The following is a 22,861-nucleotide window of genomic DNA, read 5'->3' on the forward strand; positions in this document are numbered from 1 at the left end:
CAGGGAATCTTTCCATTAGTTCAGAAACATTTTTGGTATAAATAAAAGGAAATCTATAGTTATCTAAACCGCACCTGCGTATGACGTATTAAATTTAACATATTTATTATGTTTTGTGGTTACTGCAAGGATTTCGTCGTATTAGGCAGTGTTTGCTGCGCATAGTGTCACCTATGTTTAGGCGATCGAACTAAATTCTCTACCACTATCGACTACCGACAACCGGCTAGCTATCGAAATTTTGACGTTTAGAATGTACTGCTAAAATGTTTCCTACGACACCCGTCAGAGGCGCTGATCAGATTTTCATTCAAAATTTCTCGATGACAGGTCGGTTGTCGGTAGTCGATAGTAGTAGAGAATCGAGCTACTGAACAGCAGTCTTCGTTACTAACATCTCATGAAAATATTAACTTTATGATTTGTAAAGCGAGAAGAAATATAATTCTATAACAATTTTAGTATCTTTAAGTTAACGTTTGCTTTCTAACTAATAACATACGTGTATAAAATCACGCCTTTCCTCCAGGGGTAGGCAGAGACCAAAGAACTTGGTACGATCCATACAAACTTCCCTCGCTTCATTCACAAACATACATGTTGTCATACAGGACCGCCGGTTACGAGTACTACGCACCTGACTATTTTGCAAAACATACATATTATATGGAAAATAAAAGCTTAAAATCAGCGGCAAACAGTTAGCTCCACACAAACACAAACCTTAATTACATTATTAAGAATAATATCTAACATAAAGTGTCAAAACTACAATAAAACTAAAAAAAACAGGTTATTTAGACCAAAACAGAATTAGTCATAAATGTAATTTATGACTAGACTAACGCAAACGTGACTTATAACTAGTTCCTAGTTCGATTTCCACGTTGTGCAAAATATATATTTTTTATGATACATGTATGCTTAGTCCGGCGGCGTTGGTGACTTAGTAAACAACAGCCGCGCGGTTCGATCTCTGAGGTTGAGCCACGCTTGCCGAGGTTGTTCTGTGGATGGGTGACCATATTATACATTCCGAGTTCTTATCTGTTTCGGAAGGCACGTTAAATTGTTGGTCCCGGCTGTTATGTTCATAGATCTTTGACAGACGTTAATAGTAGTCAGAAGCTTAAAAGTCTGACAATCAGTCTCACCGAAGGGTAAAGTGTTATAACCCAGGTAACTGGGTTGTGGAGGTCCGATAGGCAGACAGACAGATGGACAGACGCTCGCTTTTAAATTAACAAAAAAGACCAACTAAAATAAAGTATTTTAGGTTTTAAGGAAATTTCCATTAAAATAAGCTTAGCAGTTTTTTCCTTATCGCTAAATATAGATTTTAACAAAATTATTTATAGCATTAAATATACGAATGTGGTTTTGTATGACATATTATTTTTTAGAAAAGGATAAGTCATTTGTGGTTCTTTTATTACCTAATTTAACCGCTTTGGAGGTCTAAAAAACTACAATACAATATGAGGCATAATATTAGTAATAATAGCTTTTACCCGTGACTTCGTCCGCCACTTGAATTTTCCCATGGGAATGCGTAATTTTCCCGGGGTAAAAAGTAGTCTCTGTCCTTTCTCGGGTATCAAATTAGGCGTGATTGAGTAACAGACAGACAGACAGAGTTACTTTCGCATTTATAATATTAAAAATAGTTAGAATTAAAATTGACTCACGATTATTATTTACTATCTATTTAATGTGACTTAGGACAGAATTTTTATACGAACTTTCATCAACAATTTTATCCCCTTGGGGGTAGAATTTATCAAAATCCTTTCTTAGCGGACACCTACGTCATAACATCTATCTGCATGACAAATTTCAACCCGATCCGTCCAGTGGTTTGAGCTGTGCGTTGATAAATCACTATGTCTGTCAGTCGCCTTTGAGTTATATATATTACGTCGGGGTAAAAGTCTTTTCGCATTATAGTATGTTTTTCGCATTATAGTATGTATGAACTCGTAATAAAATCTCTTTGGCTTCAAGAATCACAAATGAGTACGCGGTTCATCAGGTTTCTTTCAGTGAGCTCGTGAGGTACCCAAATATCGAACTTTTTTGTGTAGAGAAAAGATTTTATTACAAGTTCATACATACTATAATGCGAAAAGACTTTTTCCACGACCTAATAATACATATATTTAGATACAGCACGGTTCATTTACCGACCGGTGAATGCAGCTGACCAGCTGACCCTCTTTTAGGTAAGTATGCCTTCAAAACGCTTCGGGCATTCACAGAACGCCTAAGGCTTGACTTTCTAATAAAAAACAAATGTCTTCATTGTTATGTCTTATAAACATAGTGATAGATTTCTTTATCAAAACTTTTTTACTTATAAAATTATGACTGTTATACCTAAAAGTGCAAATAGTGTATAAAAAATATTATAAAGCTGAAGAGTTTGTTTGTTTGTTTGTTTGTTTGAACGCGCTAATCTCGGGAACTACTGGTCCGATTTGAAAAATTCTTTCAGTGTTAGATAGCCCATTTATCGAGGAAGGTTATAGGCTATATATCATCACGCTAAGACCAGTAGGAGCAGAGTACCAGTATAAAATGTTACAAAAACGGGGAAAATTATGATTCTCGTATGTGACGCAAGCGAAGTTGCGCGGGTCAGCTAGTAGTGTATAAAATACACCGAAATTTCGGTAGCTACATTGTTAATCCCAGTTAATAGGGAGCGAGAGTATTTCCATATACCGGGAACATTTTTTTCTTAGAAAGTATTTTGAAAATCTTATTATTGGGCTTAAAGCACATCTTAGGCGGGACAAATATTTGTGTGATGAGCACGAGTATTGGTTCTGAGTAAGGTTGTAGATTCATCTATGTAAGTATGTATTTAGAAGTATATAAGTATGTTTATCAGTTATCTGGTTACCATAGGACAAGCTCTGCATAGTTTGGAATCAAATGACCGTATGTGAGTTGTCCAATGATATTTATTTTTCCAAAACGGACATAAATTCTCCTTATATATAAATTTATATAGCAATATAGTAATAAATTTCTATATGACATATTAAATTATTGTATAGATCATAAAATTCGTGTGATTTTTATTTATTATCTTGTTTGAAGTAAAACGAGATTCCTTTGTGACGTTTAAAAAAACTGGATTTGTGTTTATGTCATTTTATTATATTTTTAACGTTTTTTGAACCACCCACTGCTGGGCAAAGGTCCTTTCTTAACTAAAGTATTTTTTTACCCATCACTGCCCCACCTCTGGGCAAAGGGGTTAAGCCTTGAATTGACCATGCGTGCTAAGCGCGAGGGGTTCTTGCATGCCCTCAAGAAATGTGCTATTTAAATTTTGCACAAACATTGCTTTTCTCAATATTATCCTAGTCTTTCTTCCAAACTATATTGTTGTCGGCCTCCAGTGTCACCGGATGCAGCTGAATACCAGTATTTTACATGGAGCGACTACCTATCTGAACAACCCAGATACCGGCCTTCTGCAAGACTGGTTGTCAGCATTCAAGCTTCTGACTACTGTTAACGACTGTCAAAGATCGAAAATAGTTTTTACTACATATTTGTATGTACGTATGTACGTATGTACGTATGTACGTATGTACGTATGTACGTATGTACGTATGTACGTATGTACGTATGTACGTATGTACGTATGTACGTATGTACGTATGTACGTATGTACGTATGTACGTATGTACGTATGTATGTATGTATGGATGTATGTATGTATGTATGTATGTATCTATACTAATATTATAAAGCTGAAGAGTTTGTTTGTTTGAACGCGCTAATCTCAGGAACTACTGTTCCGATTTGAAAAATTCTTTCAAAATCAAAGGAATCGAGGAAGGCTACAATTATAACATCACGCTATGACCAACAGGAGCAGAGTACCAGTAAAAAATGTTACAAAAACGGGAGAAATATGACCCATTCTCTCTTATGTGGCGCAAGCAAAGTTGCGCGGGTTAGCTAGTATATTGTAAATACTAAAGTTTTACTTTGACAAGAAGTCGCTTCAGTAATTAATAATTATAATTAATTCGAAATCTCTATACACTTGCATTTTCAACCGCTCGCTCGCTAAGCTTTTCTTAGAAGTCGTTAGCACATAGTTTTTACTACATATTTGTAAGTATGTATGTATGTATGTATGTATGTAGTTAACATAGTGTACTAACAACTCATCATATACTCTCTCTGGCTTTCAACTTTCACTCTCTTTAACATCAAGCTTTTATTGTAATAGGGATAGGCAGTGTGTACCAATTTTATGATACGATGTTTAAATTTTATTTGGTCGTTATGTACTTATACTGTATAATAATAATTACTATTGGAATTAATGCGAAATGAATAAAAGTATGTTTGTCAGTGACGTTTTCAAACTTCTTCGTTTCTAAACTGCTAAACCGATTTCGATAAAATTTTGCATGGAGATAGATACATTTTTAGATCTAACAATACAAATATGCCTGATCTTATTAATAATATTAAAACACTTTCATCTATGTGGTCATTCATCATAATCCTATGCTTACGAAAGTTGCTTAACCTAACCGGAAGATTCACATAACTCTAAAACATTATATTTTGTTTGATCTAGTTAATAATCTCAAAACAGCTTCATCTATGTGGTCATCCATCATAATCCTATCCTTACGAAAGTTGCTTAACCTAAAAGCAAGAATCACACGACTTTCAATTATTTAAATCTGAGTATCGCATGATGCCTTAATTAGAAATGCCTAAGTCATACTAGGTTTTATATAATCTAGATTCTAAAAATGTCTTTTTACGTAAAAATGAAAGTTTGCGTGTATAAAATAAATTATATTTAATTTTGGTGGTATTCTGAACGAAACGATTACGAGATCTCAGATTCGATTCCTGGGTTTCTTAAAGCGATTGCGATTTAATATTTCTAGAACATTCCAAAGTAGCTAACAAACATACAAACAACGGACACAAAGTACAACCAGACCCGAAACAATTTGTGGATCGCACAAATAATTGTCACGTGTGGGAATTGAACCCGACGCAATGGTAGCGGCGTGGCGACCTAAACCACTGCACCACGGAGGCAGTCAAAAATAATATTAAATCACATTTAGTTTCATAAGTCAGAATCGTAGCGCCGCTTGTGATGGGTTCGAATCCCACCCGAGACAAATCTTTGTGTGATGAGCACGAGTATTTGTTCTGAGCCTGGATGTAAATGTATCTTTATAAGTATGTATTTAGAAGAATATAAGTATGTTTATCAGTTATTTGGTTACCATAGTACAAGCTCTGCTTAGTTTGGAATCAAATAACCGTGTGTGAGTTGTCCAATAATATTTATTTATTTATTTATTCAGTAATAGGGGGCGAGTCTATTGCTTCAAATATATAAATCATGTGACAAATATCATCTAAGTGTTGTAAAAAGCCAATTAAGAATAATAAGGTATTTTTTATGGTCACAACTGCCATTGTTGTATGGGAAAATTGCAAATAAACGGTATTTATTATGGTGACGATGAAACAAAGGTCAAATCTTTGACCACTTATATACCGGACTTGGGAAAAAGCATTTTTTGAAGATATTTTTGATTTAACTGCAAGTAAAGTAGCCGAGTGGTTTAAACTGGCACCACCCACGCAAGTGGTCGCACGTTCGAATCCGAGGCAACACACCAATGACTTTTCGAAGTTATGTGTGTATTAGAAATAATTATCACATGCTCCAACGGTGAAGGAAAACATCGTGAGGAAACCTTGCATGCCTAAAAATTTGTTTAATACATTTATTGAGAGCATGCAAAGTCCCCAACCCGCACTTGGTGGTGGCACAACAGCGTGGTGGACTCAAGGCCTAACCCCTCCCTCATTACGGGGGAGACCCTTGCCCAGCAGTGGGACATTAATGGGTTATTTTTTTTATTATTTAAATTTAAAGTATTGCTAAGTAGTGTATGCGACTGAAGAGGCTTTGGGTTTGGATCCCGTGACGGGTAAAGTGGTATTTGGACGTTTTCCTTCAATATAGTCTAGAGCTACTCATAATATTAGGTCGTGGAAAAAGTCTTTTCGCGTTATAGTAGGTATGAACTTGTAATAAAATTTCTTTGGCTTCAAGAATCACAAATGAGTACACGGTTCATTAGGTTTCTTTCAGTGAGCTCGTGAAGTACCCAAATATCGAGCCTTTTTGTGTAGAGAAAAGATTTTATTCACATATCTATATTCATTCTCTCTACATGAAAAATGATTACCTTATTAGCGACTTATTATAAAAATTGCTATATTTTTAAACTCAGAAATAATACCCGGATGTATCACAGACGATATTGTCTAGTTTTTTATTATAATAAGATTATTATTTGTCGGTTATAATGACAATTACTTTAATATTGTGTAAGTTGACAAAAACATTAATTTTCACGGGGCTTTCCATGTTTTTTCGTAAATTGTATGGCGCTGTGTAAAAAGTCATAATAATTATATAATTGAAAATATATGCCTGTCTGACTGGTATATCGATTTTCATGAAATTTTGAATTGAAATGGTTAAAGATTCTAATTTAAAATTTGATTATTTTAATTTAAGTATACTAGCGACACCGTTTGGGAAAGCTAGAAGTTAAACTCATATAAGTATTATTAACCTAAAAGATATTATATAAATTGGTAATTGACGTCTGTAAAAGTCTCTGGTTTGAGTCCCGAGCATACCATACGTTTATGCTAATTATTTCAACATGCAAGTATTATAAAAGGTTTAATGCGGCATGAACAACTTTGACACTAGGTTGACCACTAACCATACGAATAATATTTTTTTGGTCAAGTCCGAACTTACACAAGTCTAACTATACAAGGAACTGCACCGTCCATTGTCTGTCTGTCTTTCTGTTTATCACTGGAAACTTGCCAATGCACTGAGTAACCGATTACACACAAAATATTTGAGTCTTTTGTCTCAATTTCCGGTTTTACGTTGAGGTTGGTCAGTTACCTTGGATAGAAAGATTTACAACCATGTCCCACTGCTGGGCAAGGGTCTAATCCCAAATTGTGTGAGGGGTTAGGTTTTGAGTCCATTATGTTGGCCAAACGCGGGTTGAGGACTTTGCATGCCCTCGAGAAATGCGTTTTTTTATCATTCGAAAGAAATATTTTAAACCCATTATTGTCCCACTGATGGGCAAGCGTTTTGAGTCCACCACGCTGGCTAAGTAGTTGTGGACTTTATATACCCTCAAGAAATGAGTTAAAAAAGAAAAACTTATTAATAATAAAAAATATATATAATACACGCTTTTTTATCCAAAAGTGTAACAGGGGTGTACCGAAATATAGTTATGTTTTCACGTTTGTAATATTAGACCCATGTAACATGGAATCTGCCTATTGCCATCTCGTGCCAGCACTTTGCTCAACCTGGAAGTCAAACCAGACATTGAGAGAAAAAAGAATAGTCGTAAAGTGACCTAGAAATTAAATTCACATTGTTTTTATAAAGCACATTTGTCATATAAGTATATGAACCTGAGACCTTTCGATCTTCAGTTGCATAGTCATTTTTTATTTAAAGATTTCCTATAAGGAAGAAAACATCTATAGATTTATTATATTCTGCTCTATTTTATTACAGCATTGTTGAACAAGATTAATAATACTTTTATCTTGTTTACAAAGCATATTATTATGTTAAATTATTAAAACTAGGTGTTGGTATGCCATTATTATTTATCTATAAATCATTTTGAGATATGATCTATCTTTTTATATACTAGTTTATGTCTCTGACTTTGTCTGTAGGAATAACAAGATGTATGTATGACAAGATGTATGGATGTGAATGAGGCAAGGAAAGTTTGTAAGGATCGTACCAAGTGGCGTTCTTTGGTCTCTGCCTACCTCTTTACTCCTATAGGAAAAAGGCGAATCGAAAAGCGACCACTTGTTCTAACGGTGAAGGAAAACATCGTGATGAAACTGAAAACTTGTTTACCGCATTTCTTGGGTGTAAAGTCCCCAACAGACACAATATAACCAGCGTGGTGGACTCAAGGACCCCCCCTCAATTCTGGAAGAGACCCTTGCCTAGCAGTACCTTAATAGTATAGGTTACCTATTTCACCATTTCAGTCATACTAGGTTTGCTAGACATAATAATATATTCAGCTCGGCATTAATCGGCTTAACCGGGCGGCAAAACCAAATATGTGTAGATGAACCCGATCGACACAAGCCGAACAAGTGAGTCGAGTCGGTTTTGTTGTTCGATAAATATTGCCTAACCGAATATGTGTATAACAAGCTCTATAAGCGAGTGGAGCCGCGCGCGACAACTAGTGGCTAATAAAGTTTATTGTTCAATTATCTATAACTTTAGATCTTTATTTAATCACATAAATATAGAGGTAAATCACTATAACAATGTAATTGCTACTATTGAGTGATTTTCCATTAAACAAATAGACTTAGGTTTACTACACACATATTTAGGTCGACACGATCGGTTCCGCAGCTTTTATCGAACAACTAAACCAAGGCTAAAGGCTGAAGGCCTAACCCCTCCCTCACTACTGGAGTAGATCCTTGCCCAGCGGTAGGACATTAATGGGAAATTTAAAACTGGCTTTTGAAAGTTACTGTGTTTTGGTTTGGCACGGCAGAGGCGTGATATTGAGTACTAGCTGACCCGCGCAACTTCGCTTGCGTCACATAAGAGACAATGGGACATAATTTTCCCCGTTTTTGTAACATTTTTCGTTGCTACTCTGCTCCTAATGGCCGTAGCGTGAAGTTATATAGCCTAAAGCCTTCCTCGATAAATGGGCTATCTAATACTGAAAGAATTTTTTAGCGTTCTGAGTTTAGCGCGTTCAAACAAACAAACAAACTCTTCAGCTTTATAATATGAGTATAGATGTGTGTATGTGCAGTGAGTATCTCACCCACTGCACTAGTTGGAATTCGAACCCAGGTCAACGCCTTATCAGGCCTTGAACAGAAATCAATTTACGGATACGTAACGATTATAAAAACGTCGTCCTGTGATAACACTCGACCGTTATTGAACCTGTTATCTATCATCCTGCTGTTATCACTTGCGTTGGCGTGAATATCCTTAAGATTTATACTCATCGTTCACATATGATACTAGTTTCAATCCGCGACTTTGTCTGCGAAAGATTTCCCGGGGTAGAAAGTATCCTATGTGTTTAATCTATACTAATATTATAAAGCTGAAGAGTTTGTTTGTTTGGTTTTTTGTTTGTTTGAACGCGCTAATCTCAGGAACTACTTACTGGTCCGATTTGCAAAACTCTTTCAGTGTTAGATAGTTCATTTAACGAGAAAGGTTATAGGCTACATACCATTACGCTACTACCAATAGGAGCAGAGTACCAGTGAAAAATGTTACATAAACGGGGAAAATTTTGACCCATTCTCTCTTATGTGACGCAAGCGAAGTTGCGCGGGTCAGCTAGTTTTACCATAAAATGCCTAACGTTTCGGCGCAGGTTGTCAGTCAGCCTGCGACAGGTAAAATGCGTGTTCGCGTTAATTCCCGTTTTCTATTGTACTTTAAACATGCAACGCGACAATTTAAAAATATATCCGATGTGTTAATCCAGGTTTTAAACTATTTCATAAAAATCCGTCTAGTAGTTTTTTTGTGAAGAGTAACAAACATACATACATGATATGTACATATATATACATTCCAAATGGCTTCGGTGATTATTCTTTATTTTAATAGATGATATTTATATTACGTGGCTACTAACCCATATTGCATACATCTATTTGGGAGTTAAAAGCGTGACTTTATATATAAAATTCGTTTTTTCTTTAGCCTGATTAAGTATCCCACTGCTGGGCAAAGGCCTTCCCCATTTTCTTCCAAAATCATCCTATAAAATAAATATAAAAAAATGTTATTTCTTAAATTAATTTACTATTACTGTCCCAATGCTGGGCAAGGGTCTTCTCTCGGAATGAGAGAGGGGTTAAGCCTTAAGTCCACCACGGTCAAGCGTAAGTTGTACATTGTATTAGCATACGCCTTGACTTAAATACAACTGCACTTTCTGAAATCACAATACACACATGTCTTGAAATGTCAGGAGTTTTTGCCGGGGAGTCAAACCTTGACCGGTGAGGTCAATGATAATATTTATCTTGAGTTTAATATACGAAGGTACATGTAGGTTAGTAATTGTTTGTAGAGGTTTACAAGATGTCCTAAGATAATAATATAGTAAATGATGAAACGAGGGTGTATTTCATACACCTCTGCTTATAAATTGGAGTATAACAGTCGTGATGTTACGTATTTATGTTCAAAAATCAGTCAGTTTTCGGTAAAATCTGAAACATACATTATTACTAGTTTCCGCCCGCCATTTCGTCTGCGTGAAAAGTTTTTCCGTGGTAAAAAGTATCCTATATGTTAATCTAAGTTATAAACTATCTGTAAATCTAATTTTACTAAAATCTGTCTTGTAGTTTTTACGTGAAAGAGTAACAAACATAAATCTATATTCACAAGCTATCGCCTTTATAATATAATAGCTTCTATCCGCGATACCTTCCGCGTGAAATGATCTCCCGTGGTAAAATGTGCCTATCATTGACTATCATAAGTGTCAGCATTTGACCTAAATGAATAAATGATTTGATGTTGATTTTGGTGTAAAGCCAAGCCAAGTTTATAATATTAGGTCGGTGAAAAAGTAAAGTAAAGTAATAAAATCTCTTCTCTACACAAAAAAGCTCGATATTTGGGTACCTCACGAGCTCGAAACTTAATGAACCGTGTACTCATTTGTGATTCTTGAAGCCAAAGAGATTTTAATTGGTTTAAGCGGTCACCTCGCCGCTACAACCGTAGCGCCGCCTGTGGTGGGTTTGAATCCCACCCGGGACAAATCTTTGTGTGATGAGCACGAGTATTTGTTCTGAGCCTGGATGTTAATGTATCTATATAAGTATGTATTTAGAAGTATATAAGTATGTTTAACAGTTATTTGGTTACCATAGTACAAGCTCTGCTTAGTTTGGAATCAAATGACCGTGTGTGAGTTGTCCAACAATATTTATTATTTATTCATACATACTATAATGCGAAAAGACTTTTTCTCCAACCTAATATGTAGTAGACGATGCCTTCAAAACCTTCATTAAGTTTTTGTCGTAACTTTTTATACTTGTACGTGACTTAGTATGACGAAGAAAATGTTGACATATCATTACGCTATTGCTAATTTGAGGTTAAACAGAGACCAAGGCTGCCTACTAAGAACATCTTAGTCACTTAATATAACTATTACATGACCTTAAGATAGAAACTAGGTTTTGTATGCGAGGTCACAGGTTCAATTCCTACACGTATTATTTGTGTGCTTATAGCCAGTTGTACTCACCGATCGGTAAACGATCTGTGGGTTAAGCAACCGTTGGCGCGGTCTGTAGATGGGTGACCGCATAGTGGTATTTAAAACTGAGCGTCTCCGTGCTTCGGAGGGCACGTAAAAAGTCGGTCCCGGTTGTTCCCGGTCAACTTAGTGTAGTCTTTGACATGGCTTAACGACTGTTGTCTTAATAGACAACAACCGGGACCGACTTTTTACGTGCGCTCCGATGGACGGAGACGCCCAGTTCAAATACCACTATGCGGTCACCCATCTATGGAATTGCCGCGCTAAGGGTTGTTTAGCCCACAGATCGTTTAAAGATAACAGGTGTGATATTATTTTTGTATGTATGTATGTTTTTCTTTACTATTCAAGCAAATCGGAAGTTTACAATTAACTACTTATATTCTATTAATATTTAACTATGTCAAGGGCAAAATAAACACAAGCCCTTCCGAGTTTGTTATATAAATAATAGTTCAAAAATGTCGTATAATTGCCTTTATAAGTAACGGAAAATCATGAATAATTCTTACAAAAAAGCAACTACAGTGTGGTTACCCATCTATGAAAAGTTCATGCTAAGATTGCTTAACCCAGATATTATATGAAGCAACTCTGACACTAGGTTGACCACTAACCATACGCTAATTGAAGTAATAATTCTTTTGTTTTCATCCATCGTCTTATTTTAAAGGTCAATTTTATATATATTTATTTTAGTATGACTAAATCTTATTTGTTTAGGATAAGATATTAATATTCAACTAATATTTGTCAATCAGACATCGAACCGAATACTATAGGAGATTTAATGCAAAATATTGACTGACTGCACTTTTGGTGCAGTGGTTTAGATGATCACCTCTAAACTGTCGTGGGTTTGAATCCCCTGAGATAAGGGTTTTTGTATGTAAGGGACAGAAATAGTTTTCTGAGCAGTTTTTATTGTATTAGTGAAAGTATATGCGTCTGCGGATCACGAGGTCTCTGGTTCGGTTCCTGGATTTGGCAAAGTGTTATTAGGTTTTGTTCAATTTCTATTTGAATATTCTTTATAGTGGTCGGGAGTCTGGTAACGTGCCGTTACATGATAGTATGGTGGGTTGGAATCCCACCCGGGATAAATCTTTGTGTGATGAGCACGAGTATTTGTTTTGAGCCTGGATATTAATGTATCTATTTAAGTATGTATTTAGAAGTATATAAGTATGTTTATCAGTTATTTTGGTTACTATAGCTGCTTATATACTAGCTCTGCTTAGTTTGGAATCAAATGACCGTGTGTGAGTTGTCCAATGACATTTATTTATTTTAATAGGCTCGCCCCCTATTACATGGGACTCGTTACTAAATACTAAAATGTGGATACATTTCATGCTTTCAAGCATAAAATATTAGCTAGCAATGCCCGCGACTTCGTCCGCGTTTCCCGGCGTAAAAAATATTGTTTGTGTTAATCCGTCCAGTAGTTTTTTCGTGAAAGATTTATAAGCATACATACATACATACATCCCTTCTCACAAACTTTCGCATTAACAATATTAGTTGAAAGTGATATTATAAAAAAAAAATCGTTAACCATTAGATTAACTGTCTGCAGTTAAAATTAAACCATTCGTTAGTCTAGTGCCATTGACCTTGCATCAGAAAGTAGTTGGACCACATTGCTCGAGAGAAGGCCCCGGATGAAATCGAAAATCACTTTTCCGTACGCGTAATAATCGAGTAACTGTCTCAGTTGGCGCTGTTGGTAGTGTATAAGAATGCCGCGTAAGAGGTCTCGGGTTTGAATCAAGTTCCTAAAATAGTCTTTTGTGCACGGGGAAAGGAAAGACCACGCGCCGCGCTCATCTGTCCGCGCCCGCGAATAAAATCGCTCTCTCAGAGCGCGCTGCTTTCCCGCGCGTAATCCTGTACGCTCCTAAGAACGTGCGATATAGTGTGTGTGTAAAGGCGGCTTATGCGACTGCCGCGAATTCAGGGCCAAAAAATCTTTTGGAAAGAGAAATTTGCCCGGAGTTAGGAAGTTGAGGTCGTAGACCTTCGTACCTCGGAGAGCACGTAAAATGTCGGTCCCGATTGTGGTCAATATAGATAACAGTTGTTAAGCCACGTCAAAGGCCTTCGGGCGGCTTGAACAACTTTGACACTAGGTTGACCACTAACCATACGATGAGAAAGAACGGGTTAAAAATGTCTATGAGAATTCTTTACACACAGACAGAGTCACAGACATTTGTATATATTTGTCAATTTGACGGTCAAAATATTTGACATTGATATAACAAACAAGTTGTGTTTTTTTCCTCGACAACCTTTTACACCGATCAGTCGTAAAATGTAATGTACTTTGCCGGGAATCGAACCAGTTACCGTCCTTGTGGTGTCGGATTAACTGTGACCTCTGAAAGGTCGACTAGATTTGACATCCTGATCTAAATAACTGTAGTTGTGGAGGTGATACTTTTAACCACTGCGCCATAGATTGCGCAATAGGAGTCGGTTGCCTTTATTGCCTGTTAGTACCGTTTACACCTGACCATAGGTCTCGGGTTCCAATTCTGGGTGAGACTATAGATAGTAAGGAGCTATTCTAAGGTTTTCTGTTAAGATATCTCAAAATCTCCACTAAAAAGAACTTGAGGTACTTAATTCAAATTTACCCGTTCTGGGAATCGAACCCAAGACTCTATTACACTGTTGTACCAGAACCATTTAAAAATAAACAACAAAATAGCAAAATCCCAACAATAATTTTACCCGATCCAGGAATCGAACCTAAGACAACACTATCAATTCAATTAGCTATTAAATGCAGACAGAGCCGGTCGTAAGCCCTAGTAATGTTAATACGAGTGGTTACAGAACGGAATCGAATTAACTACCGTCTGGTATTACAGTTTGCGTGTTGCACTTTGAAGTTTGAGTCATAGGCGCATAGCGATTAAAGTAATAATTAATTTTATGACCTAAGTTTTCAGTAATATTGATAGCAGCTATATACGGGACCAATAATAATAATAATAAATAAATATCATCGGACAACTCACACACGGTCATTTGATTCCAAACTAAGCAGAGCTTGTATTATGGTAACTAAATAACTGATAAACATACTTGTATATATTTCTGAAAACATAATTATAAAATTACAAAAGACCAATATTTTCTATTTCTATTTTCAGTGAGTAAACGGCAATAAGCTCGCCCCTACCATTATAATTATCTTATTAGACAACAACCAGAATCAACTTTTATCGCGTTCTCTGAAGTACGGAGATACCCAGTTCAAGTATAAGCAGTCGCCCACCTACGGAATGACCGCGACAAGTGTTGCTTAACCTACAGATTGTTAACAGACCGGCAAGCACAATTGACTATGGACACCTCAAACATGTAGCAGCCGTGATTATATGTATCTATTTAGTGATATAAAACATGTTATTTAAAAAAAATCCATGTCACAATGTTACCGTACTCCTCCGAAACGGCTTGACCGATTCTCATGAAATTTTGTGAGCATATTGAATAGGTCTGAAAATCGACCTACATCTATTGTTCATACCCCTTAGTGACACTATTTTTTTTTCAAATTTGTTTGGCAAAACAACGTTTGCCGGGTTAGCTGATTTTCTACAATTCTCTTATAACTTGCGTCGCAGTAAATATTACGAAAATCGGATGGTAATGTTGTAAATGTGTTGCACAAAACTGCGTTATGTGCGAGGTTATTGGGACGTTATCATGTCGCTACTGGAGGTAGGGCAGAGTGCCTAATGACTTTATACAAACATACATACATACATACATAAGTACATACAATAACATATAACATTCCGTAAGGTCGGGTTACTATGACAACGATTTTCGTATATGTTTTCAAATCTATCTGTTGTAAAGTATCTTGAGTTGTAGAGATTTAAGTGATTTTATTTGGTAAATATGGATACTAACTTTTTATACGAAACTGACTTTATTTGAAAAAATATTAAAGTATTTTGTTCTTAATTTGAGCCAATGTTGCCCCCTAGAGTTAAAATAACCCGTCCCTACGGTACATACATACACACATACATACACACATACATACACACATACATACACATTGTATGACATACAGACATACATACATACATACCTACACATAAACACATACAAACATACATACATAATATCACGCCTGTTATTACCAAAAGATGTAGGCAGAGGTGAATGACACCTACGTTTCGCCAATAACAATGTTAGTCCCATGTAATAGAGTCCACCACGCTGGCCAAGTAAAGACTTTTTGCCTACAGTCTCAAAGAGCTCTAGAAATGCAAAATTTCAGCACAATATTTTCTTCTACCGTTAGAGCAAGTGTTCATTGTATCAACACGTATCACGTGGAAAGTAATTAGGCTTTTTATAATTACAGTTTAAAATGCTAATTACTTGACAGATCACGTTTGTAGATCATGAGATTCGACGTGTCTTGCCGATTTTAGTACTTGAATGACATATTTGTTTCTCGTTCACAATCATATGATAATATATACAAACAGCTTAAGTTTTGATGCAACGGAAAATACGTTTCTTTTGCTGTATTTTTACGCATCTATACCTATACTAATCTCAGGAACTGCTGAGCCGATTTGAAAAATTCTTCCAGTGAACTTAGATAGCCCATTTAGCGAGGAAGGCTATATATCATCACGCTACGACCAATAGGAGTAGAGTACCAGTAAAAAATGATACAAAAACGGGGAAAATTATGACTTATTCTCTCTTATGTGACGCAAACGAAGTTGCGCGGGTCAGTTAGTATAACGTAACACCTGTTGTACACGAAGGTGTAGGAGAGGAGATATCTGAAATATACCCGTGAAGCCGACATAATATAGGACTTATTCAGATATAATCAGATTTTCATACAAAATTTGCCAAAGATAGCCAGCCGGTTGTCGATAGTGGTAGAAAATGGCGCTACTGAACGAAAGGAAACAGCAATGAATGTGGTAAATGGGAGGACGCTTAATCTTTGCAAACGATTAAATGGGTCTTTAATCAGTATGATGATGTAACATTGTCCCCCTAAAATTCCTCCACCTCGAACGTATTCGCTTAGGATTCTCTGCGAAAGTGCCCAATAATTAGTTTAACACAAACTACCTTCACTTCAAAATATTATCCCTCTACATTCGTCTAATAGAATAACTGTTCCCCTAAAATTCCACCGCCTCGAACGCATTTGCTAAGATTCTCTGCGTAAATCCCAAATAATTGGTTTAACACAATTTCCTTCGCTTCAAAACTGTCCCCCTAAATTCCTCTAACAAAATAATTGTCCCCCAAGATTCTTCCACCTAAAACTGTCCCCACAAAATCCCCGAACATAAATCAACACTTACCACTACTCAATCTCTTCTGCTGAGAGATAAGCATGCTGATCGGCACTCGTCGATCGCTGGGCCCCAGACCAAACAGTCTGTTCCGGGCCGATTGTCCCACTTGTGACAGATACGGTTTGTGCCCCATTCTGGCTGTTTTGACCGCATGTGGTGGGGGACCTGGAAGAAAAAAAAACATGTTGAAAAATTTTGACCTTAAAGTCTTCAGTTGCACTGTCAGACTGCCTGCGCAGTGGTTAAGGTAACCACGCCGCTACCAGTGTGTCGTGGGTTCCATTCCCACACGGAACAATTATTAGTGCGATCTACAAATAGTTGTTTCGGGTCTGGTTGTGCTTTGTGCCTGTTGTTTGTCAAGTATGTTTGTAAAAGTCCCCGCGACACAAGAGCATTGCGCTGTCTTTTAAGTTGTCTTTTGAAATGTAGTAAAAAAAGAGATTAGAGTTATATAGCCATGGAATACGCTAATAAGCTCGCCCCCTTTTACATGGGGCTAATATTGTAAATTACATATAATAATATACATAACTAGCTGACCCGCGCAACTTCGCTTGCGTCCCCTAAGATAATGGGTCAAAATTTTCCCCGTTTTTGTAACATTTTTCGTTGCTACTCCGCTCCTAATGACCGTAGCGTGATGTTATATAGCCTATAGCCTTCCTCGATAAATGGGCCATCTAACACTGAAAGAATTTTTCAAACCGGAACAGTAGTTCCTGAGATTAGCGCGTTCAAACAAACAAACTCTTCAGCTTTATTATATTAGTATAGATAAATATAAATTTAACCCATTACTGTCCCACTGCTGGGCAAGGGTCTCCTCCCGTAATGAGGGAGGGGTTAGGCCTTGAGTCCACCACGCTGGCCAAGTGCGGGTTGGGGACTTTGCATGCCCTCAATAAATGCATTAAACAAATTTTTAGGCATGCAAGGTTTCCTCACGATGTTTTCCTTCACCGTTGGAGCATGTGACAATTATTTCTAATACACACATAACTTCGAAAAGTCATTGGTGTGTTGCCTTAGGTTCGAACCTGCGACCACTTGCGTGGGAGGTGTCAACTTATACCACTAGGCTAAATTACATAACGTATTGAAAATGCGTAGTTTCATGATATACCTCCAGGGCGCGTCACCAGACTTTAGTTAACACTTTTCTTAATAGAAAAACCCAACAGACGTTTACCCGACCGCAATCGAACCCAGGACCTTGTAACAGTCACATAATAGTTAAATAACATGTTATGAAGTAATATATAATTTTTATATACATCACTATTTACTAGAAGAAAATAAAGTTGATGTGTCTGTCTGTCAGTGTCTGATAGACTCAAAAACTACTGAACGAATTTTCATAAGATTTTCACCACAGGTTTTATTTTAAAATACTATGTCTTATTTTTATTAAAAATGCGAATTTTTGATACTTAAAATACATTTATATGTATGTTTAACACAATAACAAAAAAAAATCTATATTGATTTTTTATGAAATTCGAGTCATAAATCATTTACAAACTTAATTTTCTTGTTAAAGAAAAACAATTATACTGTACTTACTGATTGGAAAAAAATAATTAAATAAATAAAGTAAAATCTTATTATGATAATATTATTTATACTACCAAGATACCATTTTGAAGGGCCAAGTCACAGGAAAAACTTATATTATAACATATATTATATAATAATAGTCAAGTTAACTAAAAATATATATGTTTATATTATTAGAAATAACGACATAAGTAAATAAGTACCATTATTATATTTCGTCAAGGTACAGCCAGTTTAACAACGGAATCGAACCTTGGACCTATTTACTGTGCTGTGGTATTTCCGTCACTTATCATAACGGCCTTGTCGTTAAGGGGTAAACAGAGAAACAGCTTAAAAAACTAGTTTTAAAAGGAAAATCTTTTATCATCAAAAGCTGATATTGTACGGTCTCCTCCTAGAATGAAGGAGAAATAAGTTTCTTAATTGAAATTGATAATGCGTTTTAAAAAAACTACTCCCGCACTTAGTTTTTTATACAAATAATGGCTTTAAAAATGTAGCTGAATTTATTATATCTTCATAAAAAAAAGAGGCAACTCCCACACTAAAAATTGCTCTTGTGTCGCGGGGACTTTTACAAACATAAATATAAACAACGGACACAAAGCACAACCAGACCCGAAACAATTATTTGTGGATCGCACAAACAATTGTTCCGTGTGGGAATCGAACCCACGATCTCTCGACGCAATGCTAGCGGCGTGGCGACCTAAACCGCTACGGAGGCAGTTATCATACAAATTGGCTAGTCTATACTAATATTATAAAGCTGAAGAGTTTGTTTGTTTGTTTGTTTTAACGTGCTAATCTCAGGAACTACTGATCCGATTTGAAAAATTCTTTCAGTGTTAGATAGACCATTTATCGAGGAAGGCTATAGGCTATATAACATCACGCTACGGCCATCAGGAGCGGAGTAGCAACTAAAAATGTTACAAAAGGGGGAAAATTATGACCGATTCTCTCTTCGGTGACGCAAGCGAAGTTGCGCGGGTCAGCTAGTGTAGGACATAGCTATAGTTTGAGATAACATTACAACACGTTTTAAAAGTATAAAAACTAAATCTTAGTCTGTTGGCAAACGGTAATAGTTTTTATAGCGGTGAGATAATTTTTATATAAGTGTTGCATACTATCGTTGCAGGCATTTAGGCAATAGCAATTTTATAAGACAAAGTTTTTGTAAAGTTTTCCTTTATAATTTCTTTAAACCTGTGTCCTACTGCTGGAAAAGAGTCTTCTCCCGAACGAGGGAGGGTATCAGCCTTAAGTCTTCCACATTTTTTGTTTTGTACCTTTTACAGTCAGAGGAGCTCGTGGCTTAGTTAACAACAGCCGCACGGGTCGATCTCTGAGGTTAAGCCATTCTTGCCGAGGTTGATTTGTGGATGGGTGACCATCTTATACATATCGAGTTCCTCCGTGTTTAGGAAGGCATGTTTAATTGCGGGTCGCGGCTGTCATAACGGCTAAGTGCGGGTTGGGGACTTTGCATGCCCTCGATAAATGTATTAAACAAATTTCAAGCAGGCAAGGTTTCTTCACGATTTATAACATTTTATGTTTAAGATTGCAAATGCTTTAAAATAAATATCAGCGATATATATTTTTCTATATATAAAGATTCAGCTATATATAAAGATTTCGTTACGATGCGATGTTTTAAAATGAAAGTGCAAATCCCAATATTTTCTACAAAGCACACCTATTAATTATTCTATCACTCGCCTGTCAAAAAATCTAAACACGTGTTTGTTATTAATTTCAGAAACGTGTCTTATCCAACTTTATAAACATAAAAATCTTAAATACAAATAATCTAATCCTATTTTTTGACAGTTATAAAAACGTGCCAACATAGCTTTAGGCTTAAATTAATGATTCAATGACACTTAAATATATTTTTTTTTCTAAAAAACAAACGACACTTTAGCATCTATAGACTGAGAACTTATTTCATTTTATTTATTTAATATCTATATATATAAAAATGAATTGCTGTTCGTAAGTCTCGCTAAAACTAGAGAATGGCTGGACTGATTTGGCTAATTTTGGTCTTGAATTATTTGTGGAAGTCCGGAGAAGGTGTAAAATTTGATAATGCGCAGTATTAAATAAAAACAAGAAAGCGTGAGCGGAGCTGCGCGGGTCAGCTAGTTTCTGATAATTTCTGTTAAGAATTTTTCAGAGATTGGAGCCAGGACGTTGAGGTCATAGACCTCCATGCTTCGGAGAGCACGTAAAGCCGTCGGTCCTGACATCTCACTGGTCGTGTCTACCGTCACACCGGACTATGAGAGTGATGGAATAGAGAGTGTACCTGTGTATTGTGCCCACACTTGGACACTATAAACAAAGTCCTGCACAGATGGCCAGTTTCAATGAAACTGACCGCCGTAGCCGGATATCGGCTAGGAGGACATTATTATAGTGTAACTTAGTAATCACACACGGTCATTTGATTCCATACTAAGTAGAGCTTGTACTCAGGTAACCAAATAACTGATAAACATACTTATATACTTCTAAATACATACTTTTTAAGATAAATTTACTATAGGCTCAGAACAAATACTCAAAATATATTTTTTTTTAATCTTGCATGCCCAGACTCTCTACTAAGTTATCGTACTATAAATGTCAAAGTATATAAAAAATAATAAATTATAGATATTAAATTTTTTTATATCCAGTTTGTTGATCTTTGATACTAAACGACTAAACCGCTTAACCGATTTTGATGGACTTTGGCATTAGACAAACACTATCAAAATGACGTTAGAAAATTCTGTTTGTTTATAGGTGTTAACCTCGGAAACTGCTAAACCGATTCTAAAATAATACTTCACTATTATAAAGCTACATTGTTTTAGAACATTAAATACTGTTACAGCTTTTTAGACTCGCAAGGTTTTACGTTCGATTCCCACGTCGGTCAAAGAGTTATTAGTCTTTTTATATATTAGGTTATTTTCAATATTAGACGGGGGTTTGGTAACATGTCCTTTATATGGCAATAGGCTATGCCCCCTATTACATGGGACTAACATTGTTAATGGCGAAACGTGGGTATATTTCATATACTGTCTACGCCTTCGTGGATAAAAGGCGTGATAATACGTACAGATAACGATTGCCTCCGTGGCTCAGTGGTTAATTTAGGTCGCCACGTCGCTACCATTGCGTCGGGAGGTCGTGGGTTCGATTCCCACACGGGACAATAATTTGTACGGTCCACAAATAATTGTTTCGGGTCTGGTTGTGCTTTGTGTCCGTTGTTTGTATGTTTGTAAAAGTCCCCGCGACACAAGAGCAATTCTTGATGCGTGAGTTGTCTTTTAAAAAAAAATCGGTTCCGGGTCTTAATCTATCTCGAAGTAAGCAAGACCGCAGTCAAAAGCTAGCTATAGAATAAAATGTTCCGGGTGTCATAATAGTAATAAATAGTATCGAAACTAGAATAATTTATTTATTTTGACATTGGTAACTTTGTATATTTTATTATTTACTTCGTGCAAATTAAACAGGTTTAGAGGCTATAAATTTTATTTTTTTCGCAAAATATTTTTGAATAATAATCATGGGAGTCCAAAGTCTTCCTATATCCTACTAATATTATAAATGCGAAAGTTTGTGAGTATGTATGTATGTATGTTTGTTACACTTTCACGCAAATACTACTATATAGATTACGATGAAATTTGGTACATAGGTAGCTGTAGACCCAGAATAAAACATAAGCTACCTTTTTATCCCGGAGTTTCCGAGGGATCGGGATTTACACGGGAAGGGTTTCCACGCGTACGAAGTCGCGGGCGGCCTCTAGTCTAATATTAATTAGAAAAAGACCAATCGCTCTGTCCGACCCGGAAATCGAATATATATACGGCCAAAAAGTACTTACTGAGTTTTTCTATTAAGAATTCTTCAGAAATTGCCCGGAGTTAGGAAGTTGTCATGTCATGTCATGTCCATGTCAAAGGCCTCTCGGGCGGCTCGAACAACTTTAATACTAGGTTGACCACTAACCATACGACAAACAAACGAACAAACTATTTACTCAGTATATATCCATCATAATAGGATGTCTCTATGCAATTATAACGAAGTGATTTAATGACCAATGTAAAGATTGATTACCGAAGGGCCTATTGAGAAATAAAGGCAATTATCCTAAGAAATAGTCATTAGATAAAAAGCAATTCAATTAAATTACCTCATTGTTTTTACTTCCTGAAGATTGCTATGGTTAATTAACCTTTTTCTGCAACTCTACAAATATTATAGTTGAACTAGCTTACTGCCCGCGGCTTTAAACGCTCTAGAGGGGGAAGAGGGGGGGATTTCCGAAAACCTTCTCTAAGTGCTCCTTTACACTTCCTAAGGAATCTTCATAGCAAATTTCAAGTTTCTACGCTCAGTAGTTTCGGTTGTGCGTTGTCCATCAGTCAGTCAGTAACGGAGAAGAGTTTTACATAAATAACTAGCTGA

The 22,861-nt window shown here is 36.2% G+C and overlaps 1 protein-coding gene across 1 annotated transcript in view; it reads right to left on the reverse strand.

Moving 5' to 3' along the window:
- dsb (scavenger receptor class B member debris buster) overlaps positions 1–22,861 on the reverse strand; it is a 113,411-nt gene that overhangs the window by 32,191 nt on the left and 58,359 nt on the right. Inside the window, exon 2 of the mRNA XM_076132512.1 lies at positions 16,814–16,972. Coding sequence (XP_075988627.1) covers positions 16,814–16,940 — 127 coding nt within the window. The 5' untranslated portion in view covers positions 16,941–16,972. The remainder of the gene's footprint in view (positions 1–16,813; positions 16,973–22,861) is intronic.

Source organism: Anticarsia gemmatalis, chromosome 28, assembly GCF_050436995.1.
Source record: "Anticarsia gemmatalis isolate Benzon Research Colony breed Stoneville strain chromosome 28, ilAntGemm2 primary, whole genome shotgun sequence".
Classification (NCBI taxonomy): domain Eukaryota; kingdom Metazoa; phylum Arthropoda; class Insecta; order Lepidoptera; family Erebidae; genus Anticarsia; species Anticarsia gemmatalis.